The sequence below is a fragment of the Eurosta solidaginis genome, chromosome 2 (assembly GCF_040869045.1).
Source record: "Eurosta solidaginis isolate ZX-2024a chromosome 2, ASM4086904v1, whole genome shotgun sequence".
Lineage (NCBI taxonomy): Eukaryota > Metazoa > Arthropoda > Insecta > Diptera > Tephritidae > Eurosta > Eurosta solidaginis.
In genome coordinates, this window is record NC_090320.1 from 246,298,973 (window position 1) to 246,316,283 (window position 17,311).

Consider the following 17,311-nt stretch of genomic DNA (forward strand, 5'->3'; position numbering starts at 1 on the left):
TTTTTGTTTTCGCATTTTTATAAAATTTTAAGATTTATCTTTAAGCACCATGTGTGTATATTTATTTTAAAACTTATGTAGGTATTTGACTTTCAGAAAAGTAATTAAATTTTACAGAAATCAATACGTCTATAGAGCTTGATAAAGCGGTTACTTAGAAAACTGCTTATCATAAGTAGGTAGTTCCACGCCCCTTTTCAGAAATTTGTTGATTACTAAATTTTGGTTAATAAAATATTTGGTTTTTGAATTTTTCAAAAATGTGTAAATTTTGCGATGTATTTTGAAGCAGCCTGTTATTGCGGCACCCTGTATATATTGTTACGAATATTAGCAGCACTAAGGGGTACTGCCATCTCTAAACCGATGCTAAGAAATGACTGTATGCACATCCATAAATCAATCATGTATCTACATAAACGAATAAATCATTATGTCTACACATAAGTATGTACGTACACGCAGCGGAGAAGAGATGCACAAACACATGCAGATATCTTATCTGAGATGCTCCCAAAAGTATGTATTTGTAATTGTGGAAGTGTCGTACACCTGTAGTTATAATTATATGACGGTAACTAAGTAAATTCTGGAAGCGCTTAGAAGATGCCACGAGGAAAGCACAGAGTATAAAAGCACCAACAATAGAGGCGCGAGAATCAGTTTTGATTAAGCGCGCAATCTGTCGGGCAATAGTAGAGTTATTTATTGTGAAGTACTTTAATAAAGGCCATTTTGCATTATTAAATATTGGAGTTATTTATTCAACAGTTTAGTGATTCGAACTTAGCAGAAGGTTGCAAATAAGAGGATTTGCAGTAAAATCGTTGCAATATGTTCACTTATAAAGCATAGCGTTGTTGTGATGGTAGCGTGCTCCGCCTACTACACCGAAGTTACTGGGTTCACGCCCCGAGCAAAGCAACATCAAAATTTTATAAACAATGTTTTTCAATTACAAGAAAACTTTTGTAAGCGCCCCTCGGGAATGTTTGGCAAGCACACCGAGTGTATTCTGCCATGAAAAGCATCTCAGTAAAAACTCAGATGGCTTGCAGATGCCGTTCGAAGTGGGCATAAAATAAGTAATTTGTAGGAAAAATTAAAACAAGCACGACGCAAATTAGAAGAGAAGCTCGGCCTAAAATCTCTTCGGTGCCTTACATTTTTTTTTATCAAGCATGACCATTTGACTTTTATTAGACTATAATATTCTAAGCGAAGCGTTGCGTAAGTCGTGTTTGGTGGAGATTGGTAGCATACATATGTACCTGCTAAGATACAACTTTTTATCATTAGTAGGCCCAGCCACGCACCTACGTGAAAATTATTAGTTTATCTGCATTTATGCTTAAATACCTCCTTATGAGCTAAATTTTATTACATCAGTTTTTATTTAAAACAAAAAAAAATTGTTATTTTTTCAAATTTTCCAACTTTGACGACTTATTGTGAAGCACCCTGTTGCTGTGATACCCTGTATTTTCAAATATTTAAAGTTCAAATAATTAGCTCTCAGGGTCAGCTTAAATCTTTTAAATTTGTCCTGTTTCAAAAGCTACGATTTTTGCAAAGAAAAAACTCAAAAGGCGCCACTGTGCGTCGTTTCGTTGATCGATCGTCGCGTCGATAGTTGATCTACGGTAACAACAAATTCAATCGAAAGATTTGTTGATTTCGTTTTCGACTATTACATAAGAATTATGCAAATTACGGTTTTGTTATGCATTTGAATTTTTTTGGAAATAACTCTTAAACAAGATATCGAACAATAAAAATTCGGAAAATTGGAGCGAACATTTTTTGTTTAAAGGTTGCAAATGCATAAATATTTGTTTGTTGGCAGCGATTTCATTAACCACTTATTAGGTGGATATCTAACTTTTGAACCCACACAGAAAACCGAAACATTTAATACTGCAGTAACAATATAAACCTAATAATAGGCAGCTGCAGTGTTTTAAAAGTCGCCAACACAACTCACAAAAGATGTGGAAAATAATTATTTATTTATTCCAAATATTTATTAATTGGCGACGCCAAAGATGAATTTTTATGCAGTTGGTCTTAATTTGTAGTAAATGTCAGTATATAAAGAAAATGTTGTGTAATGGACACTCACACACACCGCGGCGGTGGATGGTAGCTAGGCGGAATAGGAAGCCGTCGGCCAGTGCCCAAGCTGCTGGTAAATGGTAAACGAATGGCGAAAGCTTAAGAGCCGATGAACGGTTAAGCGATTGACGGATCGCAATTAATGGTGAAATCGGTGAATGGAATATCGGAGAGCAGCAGGTTTATGTGCAACCAATCAGTGAGGTTTATGAATGCGAAACAAGTGACAAATGCTCATAGAGGCAGTGGAATTGGTTTTGAAGTATCGGTGACTTGGTGGATCGGCGAACGGTGTACCGAAGTCAGATAACCATGACAACAGGTGCTCATGAGTGCGATGATGGTGATTGATGGACTATGGTTGGAAATTAGAGTGGTGACGCCAGAGAGGGTCGGTGAATCGTTGAATCCGCGAACGATGCACCGATGTCATAAAAGCAGATAATTGGTGAGTCGGTGTACAAATAACCGATAGATCAGGGACTGATGCTGATGATTTCCAAGAATAATGGTGGGGGTTGCCAAGTAAACAGATGAGATAGACTGTATTCAGTGAGTAGCTCCCTAGGTCCAGTGTTGTGGAAATGAGGGGCTCTAACCGAAATTTTCATTCGCTCCAATTCTAACATACCAAAATAGCCTGTGTATCGCTAGGCGAGTAGGTCGGTGTATCGACGAATGGTGCACCAATGTCAGATTACCGGGTGATTGGTAAGTTATCGAAGTGAGTGTATAATTTCGTGCCACTTCTCGGTTGCATCGTTAGGTCAAAGACCACGTTTAGAAAGGAGGTATGAGGGTCGAGTGTAGAGATTAATTGTTTCGTGGGCAAAGAGGCGAGTGTTTATCCTTACTTCCTTGATGGGTGCTTAACTCTCTAGACTAACTGTTCGCCAGTGTTCAGGTGTCCTTAAATCCTTCTCATAACCTTTTTCTCAAATACTGCCAGAGCTGCATTATCTTATGTTATAAGCGTTCACACTTCTGCACCGTATATCAGGAGTGCTACGTCAAAAGACTTTTAGAGCTTCATAATCCAAGAGGGGACTTTGCTTCTGAGGCGTTATAAGTACTCATATCTACGACTTTAAAGATTAGGTTTGATTAAGACGGCGTGCATGGGAACTTCCCAGACTTTCACTCGGAAACTATTTTTGCCTATTGTGAATGCCCCAATAAGTGCCGGTTTGTGGCATATTCCTTCAACCAGATTACTTCCTAGCAGTTCTCAACGACCCACTTGTTTTATCTGAGATCCACCACTGCCACTGTGGAAAAACCGTGCACTCAGAAAGCTGATTAGGCTTGTTTGCAGTCCTCTACATCGGCAGATGAAGTAATGCATTAACTACAAACGTGGGAGCATCGTTTTAATAGCGCAATGACCTGTGATGGCACCTGTAAGTACTCTCAGTTCAGATTTGCTTAGCTTTTGAAAGAAACTAGTTCCGCTTCGAACCAAATATAAATATGGCCATACGGATTTTAAGACCTCGAAATCATCTCGGTTGGTAAACAGCAAGTCCGTTGCTCTAATCTCATATTCTTTGATTTTCTTCAGGACATAATCCAGTGGTGGTTGTATGGAACCCGGTAGACGTTAGACTCTTTCCTGCCCATCCCATTCCCTTAAACATCGACGTGCTCATGGACCCAGCAAAAGAAGATATTGCGATGACTAAGGGACACCTCCCTCCCCCCCCCCCCCCCTTACACTATATTCAACTGATGAAATTCTATTCTAATGCCTTTAAGGCTATTACAGTCTGTCCGTACACAGTCTGACTGCTCTTATAATATAGTCCTCCACCTGTTGTTGTTGTTGTCGTAGCGATAAGGTGACTACCCGAAGGATTTGGGGAGTGTTATCGAAGTGATGGTTCTTTGGCGGATAAAAATCCGGTACGCTCCGGTAACACAGCACCATTAAGGTGCTAGCCCGAACATCTCTGGGACGATTTATATGGCCATATTAAACTTTCAGGCCATCCCTCCCTCCCCACCCCCAACTTCCATAAAGAGCTGGGGGTCGCCAGAGCCTCGTCTGTTAGTGGGATTCGCCGCTCGAAGGTGAGGTTAACAATTAGGTTTGGATAAGCTATATATTGCGCTGGCAACCTGAAAAGGTTGCGCTAAACAACCACTTGAATCTGGTATTTTAGTCGCCTCTTATGACAGGCATACCTACCGCGGGTATATTCTAACCCCCTAACCCGCTGGGGTATAGTCCTCCACCTGCAGTTGCCTTGTGTACATTCAAGCTCCATTTCCCTTTTCCATTTTCGAGCCGTTGCCCCTTCCACTATTCAAGTCTTCCTCCCATTCCTACCTCGAAGGATATCTTACGTTCTACACCTGACAGTCAACATCCGACGTGATATGGTCAACATGATAATTTGTTTGACTTGAATGCGTTTCAATAAAGTTCTCAAACTGCAAGGCTAGATTCTGCACTAATACAAGTAGATCTATTGGCAAGCCATCGAATCTCAATTATTCCTATAGAAACTTGTACAACAAAAACAAACGAGCCATAGTATAATATGATCAAAGTAGAATTACACAATGCAAAGAATGCGGCAAAACAAACTTCCTCGAACTAAAACATTCTTTTTGCTGGCGGCATCTTTGAATCACTAGAATTAGAGCTGCATGTGGAAAATTACGAAAATAATCGATTTACTGTTATAAACAAGAACGCAGCCGGAGTAATAAACAATGCGGGGCAGAAAAGGTGCAAAAAATATTTTATAAAAGGAAAAGAATCGAAATCGACAGAGGGAAATGCAATAATTGCATAATTTTGCACTTGCAGCAACACAACAACAACAAGCGCAGCTGCAACAACATCCGCAAGATCAACACACAAACCAGCAATTATCGTAAATTAACGAAGAGTAAACAATTGCACCTCACGCCGCAGCCGCTCCTGGATCGCTTGCTTTTTGCTTGCGCGATTTACGATTTGCGATCGCCAACTGAAATTTAAGAACCAGTAAAAGTGCAATCGAATAAATGAAATTGAAATTACAACATTAATTAATGTCACGCAACAACAAATAAAGCAAAAAAAAAAAACATTTTTTATTTATTCATTCATTTGCCACACGCCCACTTTTTGCGCGTCGTTTTGTGGCATAAGCTGAGTGTACTCATTACACGCCGCACTGACGTACGCAGCAGCAGCCTACGGTCACAGCAAGAGTCCAAAGTTTTGGCGGCGGGCACACAAAGTCATGGCAGCATTTAAGTTACTTTTGACATTTTGACTTTCACTTGCAACATGCTGATTATTATTTTGCTGCCTGTCATGTGTGCAAGTGTGATCAATGTCGTACCGCCGTATCTCTCATGTTTGTTGTTGGTTTCGCATTTTATACGGTGTCATTCCTTTTTTTCACGCCGTGGGCATTGTTTACATTGTAGATCCTTTCATTGGCGATAAATTTATGAAAAATTATGTTGTGCTAATTTTTTGTACGGTGCTTTTTTTTGTTTGTTTTTTTTTTTCACCCGCTTCAAAACCTAAAAATATTGCATTGAGTTGTATTTTCACTGTAGGCGAAACCCAAAAAATTTATTTTTGCAACTTGTATTTATTTACAATTAATAATAAATTGCAACATATGAAACATTGATACACAATAATTTCTTATCGGTGAGCAAATCTTATATGGTGTTCATACCCATTTTAACATTAAGCATTTTCGAACATAGGATTTGATGAAGTATTCATAATGCCCCCGTTTTGCAAATGCACATTTTTCAAATTTCGAATCATATGTTATTATTCACCAACTTTCAAACCATGTGCTTTTTGTTAACATTACAATTTGATTTACATTGTGTATTTTTAATTAATTTACTTTATTTAAGATCAATAACATCATACATTGATTAACACATTAAATAAAATAAATACACACAACAATGACGCAATAGCGCACGACTGGTTGTACAAAGATGGCCAGCACTGTATGCACCAGCTTATGATTGCTTATTGATTATTGGGCACCATTTTCGAACCACCGAAAATGTACGTTTCCAATTTCGATGAAACTTTGTACAATTGTAGTGTAAATTTTTCATCCCAGTACATCTAAGAATCATCCTTTTAATAACACGAGCCGCACCCGTGCGCATCTTGCGCAACAAATATAAGTCTCTTATCAAATATCAACAGAAATCAGTTGTTCTATCAATCAATTAAAACTTACCGTTTGCGCTGCCATCTAGCGTAGCGTATGATAGCAACTGCCGGTAATGCAGGGAAAATATTTACAATAGTGCCATAGTACAAATAGATTTCTTTGTGTGCTCACAAATTTATTTTAATAAAATATAGCTAAACAAAAGCACTACGACCAAAATTGCCCAAAGCTCGCTAAAGCCCGAATCTCCATCTTTACAACCAAGACATTATTTATAGATTTGGATTCCAAATAAGAGCGAAAGGGGGACCCGTACATGAAAACAGTAATTAGAAATAATATATATGATTATTCTCTTTTCCCGCTAGTGCTGCATACCTTTCCGTGTTTTAGCGTGTAATTTTGTCAACTCTTTTAGTCGGTTGGTTAGCGAAGTCGAAGCCAATGATTTAAATTATACACTTACTTAGTGTGTTCCAATCGGCAGTCACTCATATCCCTAGAAAAATTGAACATGCAAATGCAACTGCAAATTGTTTCAGATAAACAGGGTGATCCATATAAACATTTTCCACGTATTCCTGGCATCATCATTAATTGGCGCTTAACCACCGAAGCGATTTCGGTCATTTCGTAACAAGTCACACCACCCATCCTTGTTTCGCGATAGCTGACGCCAATCGGGACCAAGTCTTCGTACACCTGCCCGTACAAACTCAGTGGAGATCTCCCCCCTTCTCACCTTCCAAACTCCGGTGTCAAACGAAATACTTGCTTGGCAAAACATGACCTAGCCGATACTCGCAGTCGGTATCACGGACAGAATCATAAAACTTCCGGTAAACTTTTCTCTCAAAGACTCAACGAGTTATCGCATCTTCTCCCAACACTGCCCATCCCTCCGAACCATACATCAGGACAGGTATGACGATCGACTTGTAGAGCGTGATTTTTGTTTGTCGAGAGAGGACTATACTTTTCAGTTGTATTTTCAGATTAAGGATCCAGACGAATAAAGAATACAAAGTTTTCGAAAATGGGTGCTCAAAGCCCACATAGCCATTTGGGCATAGTTAGACGGAAAAAGGTTATTATGCAGATAGATCAAATTTAGGGCTGAACAATGTCTGCCGGGTGTGCTAGTTTATTTATAAACGTAAGGGTATTCGCTACATCAAGACGAAGCAAATAAAGTAAAGTGAAAGAAGAGGAAAGGCCCCGAAGGGTATGGCATCGATCACAAAAGCCATGAGTTATCGGTTTTTTTCAACGAGCTATCAGTTTACTATTAAAAAGTAGTCAATTTATTAGCGAAAGGCTTTCGACTATTTATAGAAAAATTGTCGTTATATTTTCAAAAAGCTATCTTTTTTTTACCAAAGTTTACTAATTTGTTATAGGCATGTTATCGATTCATTATCAACAAATTCTCTATATGTCATCTAAAACTAATTTATTTGTCACCAAAAAGCTATCGATTTACTATCGAAAGCCTGTTGATTTGCTTTCGAAACTGTATCAATTTTTTTTCAAAAAGTTATCGGTTTACTATCGAAAATTTATCGAATATTTTTAAAAAAGGTATCGACTATATCGAAAAATTTGCGATATGTTATCATAACGTCAATTCCTTGTCAAATTGTAATCAATTTACTATCGAAAAGTTATCGATTTGTTAACCTAAAATATATCGATTTGCCATCGAAAAGTACCGATTTCTTATTTGAGGGTTAACAATTTGTTAGCGGCGTTTTATCAATTTGTTAAAGACGGATCTTCCGTTTGTTATGAGAGAAATGTCTATGAAACTTCAATATAAAGTTGATGACAAGTCTGTAACCCGATAGGAAACCAAAAAGAAACCGATAAAAAACGGATCGCTCGACTATAATAATTCGCTATAGTGAATAAGCCGATGATAAATCAATAGCTTTTCGGTGTTGGTTATAACCGATAAGAAGCGGACGGAGCTCCTTTCAAAAACACTAAAATTATTTTTTTTCAGTAAAGCTAACTTGTGGTGGTTTTAATTTAACCCCTGAGGCCTTATTATGTTACTCGATTCAAATGGAAATGTGATTCGAAAGCTGTCAAACCACATACAATTTTTTTTTTTTTTTTTCAAATCCGAATCGAATCGAGTCACATAATAAGTCCCGCGGTCTAGCACTAGTTAACATAAGATTTCTATATGTATACCTGCGTGTGTACACCTGCGTGTTCCATGAGGCACTTAGGGTCGCCTAAGATGCTAAAGAAACAAGATTCGCCACGGATTGATGAGGTTGACAATTGGTTTGAAAAAGTAATAAATTTCGCTGGCAATCCCTTCCATCATTTAGGTATTTTAGTCGCCTCTTACGACAGGCATACCTGCCGCGGGTGTATCCTAGACCCCCTAACCCGCTGGGGGGATGTGCTCCCCCGTCATCTACATTGATTTCATCGACATATCCTAGCTAAGTAAATTCGTATATTTTCATTGTGCGTATGTGGATAACTTCAGAATTTTTTTCTAATTTAAAATGTAAGGAAGTTCCCATACTGCAAACAGCCGGCCTCCTTAAGGCAAAACTTGATAAATATTTGCTCAGGCTAGGCTATCTTAGCAGAAATTAGCTATTTGGTTTTTTGTAGCTATGTATCCACCTCCGATCCATGCACATATTTTTACCACATACAAGATTTTTATAAAAAATTTTACAACATTTTCCCCTTAATTTTCAAGCATGAGCTGGAAATATGGAGAGCTCTACAAGTACGTGCTTTTTAAGCCTAGCGTTTAATTCTTTGTAATTATTTTTGTTTAGTTTAGAAATGCACAAAATTTTGCATGCGAAAAAAAAAAATGTTTCATCACAATTTTTTTTGCTTGCATAAAATAATTTCTGTTTGTTCTTTTTTTATAAAAATTTTACAAGTTTCCCTAGGACTTTATTAGCATGAAATATTACCTATCATATGTAAATAAATTCAATTTTTTAAATTTTTGACCACTTGTTTTTGATAAAACTGCTCTTATTAGATAAAATAATTTAAATATATTTCATTTTTCTTTCAGGCACGTTTTTGGGTTCAAGTAATTGATGAGCTGCGTCGTGGTGTTCGCCTGAAGAAGAATAATTACTCACGCACACCAATTGAATACGAGCTAACACCATATGAAATTCTCATGGAGGACATTAGAACAAAGTAAGTTCATCACTCATTCCTACGTAGCGATAAGTGATGTCAATTTAGGGCGCCAAGCGGGAACAATTCTAAATATGTTCTACCTAAGCAGTAAAGGTCTCCTACCTCCGCTGCCAAAATGGTGTAACAATTTGCATACTTAATTAACCGTAGCCGTTTCATTCTTCAGCATGTCATAAACTAGCCAACGAAGCCTTTAGGAAACGCGGCAGCAACCCGCTCGCTTATCAGACTTCGCGACATGGGTTATGGGCTTTCTCACTTCGGGCATTCCAAAATGCTTAGCAACTTCGGCTCTATCATAGACAGGTTGTGTGGTGACGAATTCCTCCTGTATAAACTTCCTGGAGCTCGATCTAAGCCACAATTTTATGCTTCCTAGTCACTGTAGCGCATACCAAGAACAAGTTTCAGCGTTAAAGGCTGTGTTGGCTGCGATGATATCAGTGCCTCTGCAACTAGGAGACTAAACAACTACTAAAATGGCGAGCTGAAAAGCCCTGAGTTCAATAATGATGTGATCGATGGTGGTCTGGGACTGCCTGACTTTGTGTTGTTTTAATAATAATGACACATTCCGAAGGTTTTTGACAGTGTTATAGGTGTTGAGGTACTTGGAGTCGTCATGGCCTTGCATGCTATATATGTGTATTATACATTCATATTTGAAACAGAACTCGCCTCAAGTAGGTGGGGTAGACAATTAGGTTAGAGAAGCTGTGAAGCTCTAAATAATTGTATTGTGCTCAAACGAGTTGCGTTTGTGTCAAACTCTTTTGAGATTGCAATCATCTGGGTCCAGAACCGTAGCAGTATTCCGGGTAACTGTCACGCCTATCTCTTATCTTATATGTGTAGAATTGAGCCGAATATAGATAGTTATAGATTATTACGAGAAGGGCCTCGAGGCAGCTTAGCAGGTGCTGGGGATATTGCCTCTATCATCCTCCTGGCGGGACGTAGATAGTAAGCAGTCTGCCGATATTGCTTTGTTCACCAAGGTTCATTTATCAATAGTGAGTGAGGTTTTGACGGGTCACTGTCCAATTCCAGTTCCTGAAGAACTCCTAAATATACTATATATATAGGTGGAATTATCGAATCATTTAATGCTTTACTATCGAACTCTTGCTAGATCTAGATCTAAACGAAAGTACTTCGTCTACTTAAGTTTCTCTAGAATTTTTGGCAGGATCGACGACGTCAGTTACTCTCTAAGTATCTGTTGCTTATGTCACCATTATCTTATGTTATCCGAAAATGAACCTCAATGTTATCTAATCGAGCGTTCGCTAACCGGCGTGCTACCACTTAACCTAAGATATCTGACTATCAATAGAAATTTTATGCGTCCAACGCTTTTATTTAATTGTCTGATCAACGCCCTAGATTGATGAGGAGTTATTATTACTTCATGTAAGTATTGTTTTCAATAAAACCGTTTAACTTAAAAATTATTTTTAATTATTTTATTTTCAAGGTTTTAGTCTTTATTTAATTGCCTATCATTTCTCATCCTATTTAGTTCATTTAGTGACTCATTACTACAAGGAATCTTTCCTGACAATTTGTTACAACCTAAGTCCTCAATACATAATCCTTCCAAACACTTTACTCGACTCTGTGCAACGTATGCTTGTCCCTCCTCCAACTCCAAAATATTTTGAGGTCACTGCTACCGGACTGTATGTAATATTTGTTCCAAATATGAGGTGGCCACCGTGGTGTGATAGTAGCGTGCTCCGCCTACCACACCGTATGCCCTGGGTTCACAACCCGGGCAAAACAACATCAAAATTTTAGAAATAAGGTTTTTCAATTAGAAGAAAATTTTTCTAAGCGGGGTCGCCCCTCGGCAGTGTTTGGCAAGCGCTCCGGGTGTATTTCTGCCATTTCGGAGTCGGCTTAAAAAATGTAGGCCCCGTCCGGCCAATTTGTAGGGAAAATCAAGAGGAGCACGACGTAAATTGGAAGAGAAGCTCGGCCTTAGATCTCTTCGGAGGTTATCGCGCCTTACATTTATTTTTTTTTTTTATGAGCCAAATCGGACATCATAGGTCGCTGTCTATTCATGTATGTATTGTGTGTTCCAAATATGGACCAAGTCGGACCACAAATACGATTTTTTTGAATATCTCGATCTTTGCGCCACCAAGCGGCAATTTTTTTCATAGGTCGCTTTCTATTCTTGTATGTATTATGTGTTCCAAATATGGACCAAATCGGACCACAAATACGATTTTTGTGAATATCTCGATCCTTGCGCCACCTAGCGGCGATTTTTTACTAATACATTGTCATCCGGTTCTGAACTATATTCCAAGTTTCAAGCTTGTAGCTTATCGGGAAGTTACTTAAATTTCAATTACAAAATTCGTTCACAACGGCCGTGCAGCCTGTCAAGTCAACCTAAATAAAACCGTTCAATTAAAAAGGCTTTCCCTTTAGTGATTATCCGGCGCAGATAAACAATTTTGCGCGTAAATGCAAAAAAAAAAGATTTAAGCCAGATAGATCGAGATAGATATCTGGTTCAATTTGTGAGCATGTTAATTTTGTTAGTTTCTTGTTTTCAGGTTGGACACGTTTCTCTTAATAAGCCGGCTTTTTCAAAGATAGATGTCGCTGCTTGGCCATAAGCCTTTTGCCTTTTATGTAATGTGTAATGTAAATGAAAAAACAGCTATCACAACTCTGTATGTACAAAAATATCAATAACTTGGCTTCTGAAGTATTTCAATGATCCAGAATGTTCCAGTGAGAGTTAAGCGTGATACGCAGCTAGAAAACGCAGGGAATGATGGTTACTTTTGCAAAACATCAACCGACAATACTTCAACTCAATCGCGCACAGATTTCACTCACAACTGCTAAGGGCATTATCAAGCGAGCGACAACTGCTATCAAAACCTGATAACCTAAATATAAAGAAATTCATCTGGTTTATAATCTGTATTAACAATGCTTTTTATTTTAACTCAATTTAAAAAATTAACGCTTTTTATTTAACTCAATGGCGCTAGTAGCGCCAATAACTCTAATAAACTAATTTTTGACACAAAAATTTGATTTGCTTTGTGAGTCCTTATTCTGATAGCACTAGCTCTGGTACACAATCCAATACATTACTGAGCAGAGCTTCAAATTCGCTTGGCGCAATTCCGCTACTTCATTGAGTTGATACCGGCCTTAGCGCTGACTTCATGGTATCAAAGCCAAAAAAAAGCGACAATACCCAGCCTTGCTCAACCGTATATCACACAAAGTTCGATTGCCAAATTTTCATTTCAGACCGGTAACACTTTCTTTAAGTTATAATTTTTCTTTAATACCTATTTCGACATTTATCTTTCACAAACCCATTGGCAAACTGCCATGTTATTAATGACCTCATAAAATCGCTTTCATCTTCTCAACAATACCCAACACCTTTCGTGGTACTTTAAGCAATTTTCACTCCTTTAAGAGATTTTTACTTAGATTGTTTAGTAATACGATCTACTCTCTCGTACATATTTATTTATTTTTACTTTAACAATTTCCTTTTTTTCTTCATTTCTGTAATCCATAGAAAGTACCAACTGCGTAAAGTAATGGTGAATGGCGATATTCCGCCGCGCGTGAAAAAAGATGCTCACGCTATGATATTGGAGTTCATCAGGTCACGGCCGCCACTTAAAAAGGTATGTAAGACGATGATCATTGTACCTTTATTTGAGTATATCTGTTTGTTGGTAATACGAGTTGTAAGTCCATTTTACTATCCACTCCTCAAAATTATTTGCACTTTTATCCTTCTAGAAAATCGAAAATTTCATTGCTTATTTTGGCACAATTTTGTTGCTTTTAATTAAATTTTTTTCAATTTCTATTGTTAATTTAGTAAATCTAAATTGTCTGCTTTAGTATTGTAACGAATTTAGTGCAATTCCTCTTATTTGCAACCTTCTACTAACGTTCGAATCACTAAACTGTTGAATAAATAACTCCACTATTCAATAATGCAAAATGGCCTTTATTAAAGTACTTCATAATTAACACTTATACTTCGCAACTGATAGCTTGCTTAAATCAGACTAATTCTCGTGCCTTCACTGTTGCCGCTTTTATACTGTCCGGTTTTGCTCGCCGACATATTTCTAGGCGCTTCTATTTCCAGAATTTACTAGTTAGTTATCAGCTATAAATTTCTCAGTTATAACTACATATGCACGGTTTTTATAGCTTCTCTCATAGCCCATGTGCGTGTATATGTGAGTAATACTTGCACAATCATTGCATACGTATCTCAGATATATGCATGTGGTTGTGCGTTGCTTCTCCGCTGCGTGTACGTACATATGTGTAGACATAATGATTAATTTGGTTATGTGCATACAAGTCACTGCTCCGTATCGGCTTAGAGATGATAGTACACCTTAGTGATGTTAAAATTCGTCACAGTATGTTAGTACATTGTTGTTGGCTTTATTGTAAAGTGTTAAATGGGCAATTTTCATTGCACTTTCCTGTCGTTATTGTAGGTAAGCGCACAATGCCAACAAAGTAATTTCATGAAAATAATAGTCTTTCGTCTTATAGTACATTTCTTTGTGTGAGTGGTAATGTATATCCGCGCAACGTTAATATTGATCTGCTTTACTTAAGTGAATTTACTTAACTCTTGCTTATTTACACATTTTTGCAATTTTCTCTTAATATGTTTTGACTAGATTGTTTACTTAAGTTTAATTGAATTGAAAGTCAAATTAAAAATAAATGTTTTACATTTACACATTTAAAATAATAACAGTATTTTTTTTAAGTGATTTTTAAATTATTGGTAATAAAACAAAAACAAAAAATAAAAATAAAAAACCCAGGAACAAAAGTAGTAATGAAATAAATCTTTGGGACGAATGATTATTTTCTTTTGAAATGATTTTTTAGTTGATTTCTTTTAAGTTAACTTTTTTTTAAATGAGTATGATAAATTATTTGCAGTTACTTACTACAAATAATAACACTCTAAATTTTTTAAAGTGTGTTTTTTTATGTGATTTTGTTAAATGAATTTTTTGTAATTGAAAATTAATTTACTTACTTGCTTAATTAAAATAATTTATTTTATTTACTTAATTTAAATAATAACAGCCTCTACTTTCCTAGAAGTCATTTTTTAAGTCAATATTTTTTTTTTTTTTTTTGGTATCAAATTTTTTTTAAGTCAAATTTTTTTTTAACACAAAATGAATATTTTCCTTTTACCTGTTTTAAATAATATTAGAGTAAATTTTTTTAAGTGAAATTTTAATTGGGTGTTTAGTTAATTTCATTTTATGTAAGGATAAAAATTTTTTGATTGTTTATCTGGGGTGATTTCTTTAAATTAAACTGTTTTGTAATTGGAGATGATATAAATCTTATTAATTTAAATAATAACAGCCTCAACTTTTTCTTATTATAAGTAATTTTTAAGGACAATTTTTCTTTCACTTGCTTTAAATAATAAATAATAACAGTGAATGTTTTTCAAAAATGTTTTTTATGTAATTTTTTTTTTTTTTTTTTTGTTATTGAATATAATAAATATTTATTTATTTATTTATTTATTGTTATTGAATATTAAAAAAAAATTGTTGCGATTGAGGATGATAATTATTTTATATTAAACTATGTCTTCCTTTTTTGGAAATAGTTCCTTAAAGCATTTTTTTATACAAATTTTTAACTTTTTGAAGTAATTTTTTTTTAAGTAATTTCGTTTTTTTCGTGCAAATAACTGCAAAACACATTTAATTTAATTTTGCTTCTTTTACTAAAGAAACAATCTCCAATACACAAATTCCTGTGAATGTCTTTCTTTTAAACCGCTGTTATCTTTGTTTTCGTCTCCTGTCTTACTTGACTTTACTACATTCAGTGTTCGGACTTTACAAAAAGTTTCAATGAGTTCAAAAGTTCCCAAAAACTGGTATGGTTTTTAGAAAACTTTAAAAAATTCAATCAATTAAATTTTTCATTTTAATTTCAATTTAAATGATTGTTATCATAAAAAATTGGCCACCCCTTTTCCCATATATTAATAGCTGGAAGCTTTATGTCTTCGACATAAAGTAAACGTCATTTGTAACTTCGCCTTATATAGGGGACTCTTGATAAAAGTAGAAATCACTCATTCCTTGATTTGCACTGCCACATCTAAGGCTCTGGCAAAGGCCTATGTAGCAATTGACTGCGACATCTAGTACTACTTAGCCGCTGTACAAATCGCAGGGTGATTGATTTATATTACCACAGCTAATTCTTTTTGTGATGATAACTGTGATAAGGCATGTGATTTCCATTACTGACTAGTGTGATTGCGAACAAAGTGCAGATATCGACAGAGTTTGTTTGTCACGGCAATTTATTCCAAGCTTTCTTTCATCCGCTGTGACAAAACCGTGACAACTAAATGCTTATGTGACACACTTCGGTCAAATTATCATATCTCAAGTCCTTGATTCATTTTTGAGGCGAAGGAGCCATAACAACAACTGGTTTCAGCTTTTAAAAACTTAATATTAAAGCACCAAATTATGCATAACATCCGGCAATTATGAGAAATAAGCAAGAATTCATGTCTGATTTCATTGTCTTTACAGCCTCCAATATCTCCGGAAAGGTTCGAAAAGAAGTTTACGTACGTAAGACATATCTTATATATTAGAGATAGAACGTTTTAAGACCGTTTTCGATCTCGTTTTATTCATATTTGCCTAGACTTCCGGTAATTGTAAACTGTTTGCGTATAAATTAATACCTCGGAAGTTGCAAGGTCATCAGCCAAGCAACTCCCGTTGCCCTACGACCTTAGTCCCACGCTAGGTGCAAAGTGTTCTTTTTAGTCATCCCCTGTGGTTATCAGCGACAGAGCAAGTTTTAACCTAATTGAAAGGAGTTGTTATCATATAAATTAGCAATAATAATTAAAATTTCTTTTCACTACATAGTGAAGACCACTGGAGTATTCCTCCCGCTAATCCTTTCAATCTAGACACATTTGCGGTGGATCATTAGACTGTTCCTAAAGCTTTTTGTAGCATTTTTAATATAAGAAAAAAGTGCAATGTGGCAAAGCGTACCAGCTCCGATACTCCGACGATACTAGTTATAGTTTCGTCCACTCGAAGTGCTTTCAACTGACACATGCTCCCCTCTGCAGAACTTTCGAACGCTTTCGACACTGTTTCAGTCGTAGGTGATTCTGAAATAATCACAGCACTTGATTGAGTTAATTAAAATATATCTCAGACTTCAGCGCTTTTGGTACAAGTGTAGCTTATAAGCTCATGGCGCCCGATTAGCACCAGTTCGGAGGTACTCATTAAACCTGCAATGCGAAGCTGTCTTTTTGCGTGACTATCTCCTATTTTTGCTGTTGAGTTGTTAGATCTACCTTCTTAAGTGGTCCGAACACTTTTTGTATTTACTATACAACCTCTCGTTATCTCTCTCTCTCTCTCATACTTATTATGTGGTATACTTTCAGGCATCCGAACGTAAACTTCCGCCACCCATCAAACGTACACCATCGCCACGCGAACAACTCATGGACTCTATACGTAAAGGACAAACACTAAAGCACATACAACCGCCAACAACGCCACAACTCAAGGATCGATGTAAGTGAATTTAAATTTGTTTCAAAATATATTAAATATTAACTGAAACTAGATTCAATTTAAACTGAAAACTGAAACACTGCCAAAACAGACTGCCTTTTCAAGACAACTAACATTAGAAACATGACAAATACGCACTTTATAAAAAACTGAATACTAAAATAAAGATTTATTGCTGTTTGGCCTTCCTCAACTTTTTTACAGCTT

General features: G+C 36.3%; 1 protein-coding gene across 10 annotated transcripts in view; it reads left to right on the top strand.

Moving 5' to 3' along the window:
* The window catches only part of spir (spire type actin nucleation factor), a 422,518-nt gene that overhangs the window by 341,266 nt on the left and 63,941 nt on the right, over positions 1-17,311 (top strand). For all 10 annotated transcript variants that reach the window (XM_067767511.1, XM_067767514.1, XM_067767513.1 and 7 more), the window contains 3 exons: positions 9,328-9,458; positions 13,030-13,141; positions 16,972-17,104. In XM_067767511.1, the coding sequence (XP_067623612.1) occupies positions 9,328-9,458; positions 13,030-13,141; positions 16,972-17,104 (376 nt within the window). The remainder of the gene's footprint in view (positions 1-9,327; positions 9,459-13,029; positions 13,142-16,971; positions 17,105-17,311) is intronic.